Below are 7,772 nucleotides of genomic sequence, written 5' to 3'. Positions count from 1 at the left end.
CATAGGGCGCATTTTTGGAGGAATATAATTTCCTATTAGGATTACTGTCAAACCAGTTGTCAGAGTAAGTACCCGTATTTGACATTGATGATGAGTATACTTTTGCTAATTACCAATCAAAGAATTATACTGGAATAAAGTTTAAAAGTCGAGAAAATTATTTTAAAAAAGACATCAAACTATATATAATGTTCAGTGTTGAGGTCTGAGCGCTCGGCAGTATTTGGAATGCGAACAATCTTGAGGAGATTCTAGAGCCTATCATGGCAAATTGAAACCATATACCGAAAAAAATATTCGATTCAGTTTTCATCGAATATTAATAATTAAGTTGTCGGTTAACTACTAATGATGATGGAATCGAATTTATAATCCTTGGACTAAAACAATTGCTTAATTCCATTCATTACACATTTTATGAAAATTATAAGCCGAAATTTTGTCCGCTTTTCCACTTTTAATAGTAATGGCTTTCATAATGTCGGATATTTTAGATTAGATTGATAAAGCTTTAAACGAGAGGAAATGGAAATGTCACGTGACAAACTCTCTAATGATATTTAGTAGGTCTACTTTGTTTCCGCCGTTTTCTAATAGATGTCTATAGGGTCAAGCCATGGTCGATTAAATCGATTTTTTTTTATATCGATCTTGGACATTTGTGTCAACATTAACCCAACAAAATATTTGTAGAGATCTTTTTGCATCCAAAACTTATTCTCAACTGAAAATGTTACTTTTTGAGTCGAATTCTCGACATTTGAGGGGAATTTTGCTTTTATTTTTTAATTCTAAGAAAAGTGCGACTGAGGCTCATCGACATTAATAACCGTTTTTATACAAAAAAAAACTTAAATATACAAAAAAACGGCGGAAGCAAAGTTGTAGACCTAATACTTATGTATATCAGCTAATCCAAAGGCTTCATTGTCAGGAAAATGGTAAATGAGAAAGATGAATGAGGATCGAGGGTATTATGTACTCAATAAATGACTTATTGTCGTGGTGAAGGGGTGTAAAACAAAAAGTAGTTGCTTCATGAAATTTTATAAAAACCTTAGCCAAGACAAATAATATAACATAGACCATTCAGAATTCCAGTTTAAGCATTTCGAGATAAAACGCTTGACACACATCACTAAAAATAAATCGATTCCCAAGTTGTTTGTCTAGTTCTTTAGCAGAGATTTTCAATAAATGTCAAACTTTACGACGAATTTTTTCATATTTTTTTCACAATCTATAAAATGTCTGCACGTAAGAGCAAATAGTAAAAGGGAGTCACCATTACACCGAGACCCATAAACTGGATTTAAAATTAAGTTGATTTTTTAATCTCTTTTCTCGTGTGTCTGCCAAGGATGTTGTGGTTGAGATTATTAACATTTATATGAGCCTCAGTCTCTGGAATATAAATAAGAATTTCGATGGTGGCAACAGTATTTAGAAATAAATCGAAAAGTGATCGTGGTAAATTTTCCGGAATGAATCTTGGCTGAATACTTAAAAACTCGAAAAACGGTTAGATTGCACAGGTTTTTGAAGAAAACTGCATATGGAAATCAACCATTCTAATGATCATGAAGCTGGAACTATACATTGTTGGGGAGTTGTACGGAACAATATCCATTTTGTGGTTCCTAAGATTTCACTAGTTAAAGCATGATGCGATGAAATAAATGAATCACCCTATTCAGGCCTTTACATACTAACTTCAAAAAAATATGAGGAAATATAACTCTAACCTTAAAAAGAAATGCAGTGTCTGAGTACACTAAAAACGTGCCAACAATAAACTCAGTCGCCGCAGTGCTTAACCACAGCGATAAAAGCTTTATCTTATGTACCTCACGTTTGTGAGATCTCTGTCATACAGTCATTGACGCACTCCACAACTGTAACCGTTGCACTGTTCTACAGATTAAACTCCAGCTTTCCACACATTAAAAGCGAAATGTATAAAAAGAGTCATATACTAGAGCACTTCTGTGACACTAGTAAATGAACCAATAGCCTTAGTCACCACTGAGGTGTAAGAAGCACCTGTCTTCACCGCTTTCGTTCATATGTTTCACCATTGTGTTGTCCACTATCTTCTACCTTCTGGGCAACTTCTACATTCTTGTCAGCTCTTATTCCGGTTGCGTCAATAACCATTTGCAGGTCAGCTTCTCAGCTTCTACGTTTGCCAAGTCGTTTAGCTCACCAATTATTGCCCACTATGTGCTATTCGAGACGGTCTGTTGGTCTTCCAACTAGTCACTACCCGCAATGGTTTGCAATTATACTCGAGCAATTTTCATAATTTCTTTTACGTACACTCAGTATGGCAGATGGGTGGAGTACACATAAAAACTAGTGGTGTATTTACAACAAACACTGCGGAGAGCTCGCTCGCTGTAAAATGGTAAGCATGTTGCGAACATCTAAGAGTCCGTTCCTGTCGCTAGCGGTAGTCAACAAAGAAGCCTATGTGTGTGATTAACTTGCCAATGAACTACACTGAGCCTAATCATTTTAATTAACTCGAGTAAGTTATGTAAATTGTCAGATCGGGAAGAATGCCCTAATTGTTGCACACTTCATTTATTTTATAACAAAATTAACTTTCTGCAAGAGGCTTGGATTATTACCCTATTCAAATCATTGCTTAGTCACCACATCCAAAGAGAACATTCGAGAGTCATGACGACGAATTTCGATCTCTCACCTTTTACCATGTCCTTAAGAAATTTACATCTTCCGTATGCATATTCTCAAAATATTTTATTCATAAATTTCCAAAGTAGCTAATCAATAACGTTTCCATTTCATTTCAATGTTCACTTTCTACCATAAGTGTAATCTTCCTCTTCATCATCATCAATATCTTCGTCCCCGACCTCTACATTTATGTCATATTCCGGCAAAGCAGCATGCATATCGCCAACACGCATATCCAAGGAACGACCTCCAGCAGCTGCTGCAGGAGGCCCAGGTGGTCCTGCTGGTCCCGCAGGACCAATTGGTCCAGCAGGTCCACGTTCGCCAGGGAAACCGCGTCTACCGCGTCGACCAGGTGGTCCTATTGGACCTTGAATACCTGGTCTACCGGGCAAACCACGTTGTCCAGTTGGTCCTGGCGGTCCCACTGGTCCGGGCAAGCCTTCGTCTCCCTTGTCCCCGCGATTACCTTGTAGGCCTGCCTGACCGGGTGGTCCGGCGGGACCCGGCGGTCCAGGTGAACAAATACATTGTGGCTGAGGATATACTAGTGGCTGTTGACGCACGCCCAGCAAGGCGCGTTGCTCATTTGAATTGTCCGCTGAGGCTAAGCGACGCTTACCCAAGGTAGTGGGTAAGGCGATGGCGACCAATAGTAGAATAAAGGCTTAAAGACAAAAATTAAAGTTCCAAAATCAAAGAATTTAAAGAAAGTCTAAGTTTAGATTTACTTACCACTGAGTGCACACGTTGTGACATGCATTGTTGTAAGGAATTAAACTGAGTTAAAGTGTGACATCCACAAGTTTATATAGAGTGATTGAAATTTGCGGTTGGGCGCGAAATAAATAAATTTTAAAGAATTTTAAAGAATTTTAAAGAAACATATGAAATTTCTATTAGTATAACAGCTAATAAATCACACGTATTTGCATATTTTCAATTTATCATAATGGAATTTTTACGACCCACACACCGTTAGTTGACCCAAATGATTGATTGATATGTACATTAACCTTTCAAGTCAGCGGAGCAGTGAACCCATAAAATTCGCATATAAATCAACACAGTAGATGAATATATAAAATAGAGATTCTCGCTTAGTTACGCCGTTAGAAGCTTATTTGCCATGAAACTGTCAATACTATTCGTCTGTTTTGGTAATATATAGAATTGTGTTTAATAAATTAGCACCACTTTACTCAATTTCCTTTCAGGATTCATTGCTTTGGCTGCTGCCAATTTTGTTACGCAGGTTGGTCCACCAGGTCCGCCAGGGCCGCCGGGCGTACCCGGTCCGCCAGGTCCAAAAGGTGAGAAGGGCGAACGTGGCTCAGAAGGACGTTCTGGTGCGGCTGGACCACAAGGATCATCTGGTCGACGCGGTCACACAGGCAGCCCCGGCGCGGTGGGACCGCCAGGTGCACCAGGTTTACGTGGTCCCCGCGGTTATGATGGTGAGCGTGGTCCTGAAGGCCCAGCCGGGCCATTGGGACCACCAGGTCCACCTGGCGCTTAGAGGAATTAATTATTTTTTGTTATTCAAATGGACTTAAAACTAACTAGCTGTTGACGAAATAAGATGGAATTGTGAGAATAACTTATATGAAAATAAAAAAAACCAAGGAATGGATGAAAATGTTTCTAGTTTCGATTGTAGTTCCAAATTTTGTTGTGACTGGGTCTTCTTTCTTATTATTGAGTACAATGGTAATTATACTTCTGAAAGTTTTGACATTGGTGTTTTAAGCCGAGCATTAGAGAAGGGTTTCATTCGAATACCAAAATAGAAACCCGGAAAATACCAACTACTATTTCTTTATAATCTGGTTGCTTCTCAACTATTTATATTCAGTAAAATTAGTGCTTTTACGGAGCCGGAAAAAATATAGGTTTTTTTGTAATAGAGTGACAGTTGCAATCCTATCTCTTAAAATCGGGGAGGACTCAACGCTCTCTTTCCTGATATAATCGAGACTACACTACGACGATAATTCATTATTTAAGAAGTATTCCTGAGAATTACAAATAATTGGCATAAAACTATAAATAAACTGGTATAATTAAGTAGATGTCGAATAAGTCCAGGTCAAACTTTCAGAAGGATTCCACATACTCTATTTGATTCGACAGAACTGGACAGCTTTGTAGACAAGATAAAATGTGACTTCCTTCTATTATATCTGACGCTTGTCTTGTTCCATTCGCTAGTCTCCAAGCGAGATTCGCTGACAGGTTTATAAATAAATATTTTATAGTTTTTTAATGCAGTTATTAGACATTTCAGCAACAGAATTTAATCGTTGAAATTCGATCCATACATCATGGGTTACTTCAGGTCACACAACACCACTACACACACACACACACACACATACATTACTACTGATACGCAAAGAGCAATGGGTCCATTTCACCAACCAAGTGATCAATGAATTTAATTGCTTTTATACGATGACTGTTCGGGTTTGATTAACGCTGATGCGGTTGTTGTCGAGTGAAACAGGTGAAAGACATTGTTAACGCTCGTAAATTGTAGATTTGCTCCAATTAATTTGTACGAAGTTGTAGTTTCTTTTACGACGTCGATGATAAGCGCTAGTCTTTGCGCATAAAATCAGTGGACTTCATACACACATACGCTAGTGAGACGATTGTCATATGATCAGTTTGTTTATGGCACTTTGATTGCCTTCTCGATTTCCGCTCTTCAGCGTCAGTAACACGCCGCTTTTGTAGTTGTAATAAAAAAGTCGGTACTTAAAGGTCTTTTTGTGCAATAAAATTAGACGAGGTGACTTTTAACGAGGCACTAAAAAGGTAGCCAGAGTTCTTCACACACTCACACACACACCCATATATACCTAGTTGGAGAGTGTTGACTTGACCAGCTCATCAAATCTAGTTTATGCCTTTAATACACTTGGTGTTTATATACTATCTGTATAGTAGTGTGTGGTATGCTTGTACTGCTCATTAAGACATCAAAGACGTCTTGACACATACATACCCACAACCATATCACACCTTAGCGTGTATATTCTTCAAGCTATAAAATTTGCCGCGTGTTTGTTGTCAAAGTGTGACAACAATTTCTGATATCGAAACTCAAATTGACGTTGTTGATGACTCGCCTGGATAATGGCCGCAAGTGTGCTGATATAGTGAATAAACACGCGTGTCGTAAAAAATATTACAGGTTACTGATACTAAATAGTATTTCCTTAAGTATAGAAAACACTAATGTAATTCTCTCTTAAAATAAGCTTAGATTCAATTTAAACGAGAAAACAATTAATTTTCATTTATATTTAATGAGCTCCTACTAGAGGAAACTATAAATATAAATTGACCAACAAGGAATAATCTCTATAAAATTTGATACTTTTTGTTCAATGATCCAATAAAAAACGATGAAATTTGATGCTCTTCGATCCGGCAACGCTTTTAAACATAATTTTTAGGTATTTCAAATTGATTGGTAATTAATTATATATAAATAATCAAGTAGTTACCGATAATTGCTTGTTACTAAGAAATAAAGCTTTGGAGACTACTTCATGATGATGACATCACAGCTGATGACAACTGGAAAAGAACAGATGTAAGCTGTTGAAGCGAAAATTCTACAAATAATCATTTGATTCGGGAAATGCTGCCAAACACGAAGTTATCGGCGGCCCCCTGTACAGGATGACTGGCGATGAGACACAGTTTTTCGAAGTCACAAAATATTTCGACTTACGGTAAGACAGTTTTTTCTTTCTAAAATACATAGGTATTATTATTTCAAACCCTCGACACCAACATACTATTGATGTTCATGGAAGACGTTTCGGCTGTTAGACTTGGTAACTGTTCTGATGTCTTGTAGCTAATCATCGTTCGTTCGACGGCCACTTTATCTCAACTGAGACTAGTTAGTGTAGAGTATCATCCTAGATCCCTTATGAAGTTTCGAAATATACTTCTTAGTTAGTTTAGAAGTTGGACTGCTAATACCTCAGACAAGTCTTAGATAACACATAATCCTTGAACAAAGTTGCGATTGGTTTATTGGTAAAATTTTGTACATCACCATCTCCATGGCTTTCGGAAAATCAAGTGTTAACAATATAGTTCTTGCACAGAATAAATTGGAGCTTAGGTCATGAACTATCTGGGTATATGCGATTTTACCTAATCATGATAAGGTAAGGTAACAAGTGATGTGCGAAGGTCAGAATTAACAACGCCACAAGAATTTTCCAACTAGGAATACTGATAGATATGATTACACTTTATTGAATGGTTTTAGTTTATTTGTCAGATTGGATACCGCTAATGCTAAGAGAGACTCGACTAAAATACGGTCTCTCTCTGAAGAACTGCGAGCCGCCCGGATAGCAATTCCTTGATACGCCAGTACAATATATTTGCCGTTATGCGACATCTTGCCGAGCGCTCCCTCACTGTATTAATTAGCTGTTATACTTCCCTAATTAGAATACTTGCCGCACAGTTCGTTTAACAACTTATCACACCAACAGCAGCTGATTTCTCAAGAAAACAAACAAGTACTTTGAGTAATCTGATATTAAAAATGCAATTACAAACATCGTTGCATGTTGCTGTTACGCTGAAATGTCCCTACATTCTTTCAAATCAACTTAAACTTATGGCGAAAATCTAATTTGAGTTTACGTAAGTGTTATGCTTTTGAATTTCTTCCAACTGCCGGCGACTAATGTCCTTCAACTACACTAATTTCCCTTATTTCCACTTTAACGCCACTTCGGAACAGTTGAAATTTCTACCTCATTAAGGAATACGTTCAACTCTCCGGACAGCCAGCAAATCGTACTAAGCGTTCGAATGTAGCAATCGAGCTAAGGAGGCTAAGCTTAGAGTGTCGAGCACAGATTTTTTGTTCCTAGTAAATACAACAAAAACAGAAACAGTTGAAATGAAAATGGTAATAAAGAATTGAAAAGAAAGCATAGCAACAGCAACAACAACAAATGTAAGAAACAGAAACTTTGCATAATTAAAAATTGTTTGCTGTTTTTTACGATTTCCAGGCATGTTAA

The 7,772-nt window shown here is 37.4% G+C and overlaps 2 protein-coding genes across 2 annotated transcripts; one reads left to right on the top strand and one right to left on the bottom strand.

The window, feature by feature from the left end:
• Nucleotides 1-2,747: 2,747 nt before the first annotated feature.
• Nucleotides 2,748-3,554, bottom strand: LOC105217616 (cuticle collagen 1-like). Its single transcript, XM_011192699.3, has 2 exons — nucleotides 3,439-3,554; nucleotides 2,748-3,370 (listed from the first exon to the last, which is right to left on the bottom strand). Exons 1-2 carry the CDS (start codon nucleotides 3,464-3,466, stop codon nucleotides 2,823-2,825), a joined length of 576 nt encoding a protein of 191 aa, XP_011191001.1. The 5' UTR covers nucleotides 3,467-3,554; the 3' UTR covers nucleotides 2,748-2,822.
• Nucleotides 3,555-3,758: 204 nt separating this feature from the next.
• Nucleotides 3,759-4,332, top strand: LOC105216459 (collagen alpha-1(XXV) chain). The gene is made up of 2 exons (XM_011190958.2): nucleotides 3,759-3,863; nucleotides 3,921-4,332. Exons 1-2 carry the CDS (start codon nucleotides 3,833-3,835, stop codon nucleotides 4,220-4,222), a joined length of 333 nt encoding a protein of 110 aa, XP_011189260.1. The 5' UTR covers nucleotides 3,759-3,832; the 3' UTR covers nucleotides 4,223-4,332.
• Nucleotides 4,333-7,772: the final 3,440 nt, after the last annotated feature.

This window comes from Zeugodacus cucurbitae, chromosome 4, assembly GCF_028554725.1.
Source record: "Zeugodacus cucurbitae isolate PBARC_wt_2022May chromosome 4, idZeuCucr1.2, whole genome shotgun sequence".
NCBI lineage: Eukaryota > Metazoa > Arthropoda > Insecta > Diptera > Tephritidae > Zeugodacus > Zeugodacus cucurbitae.
Note: the sequence above shows the minus strand (reverse complement) of the source record. Positions and strands in the feature narration are given on the sequence as shown.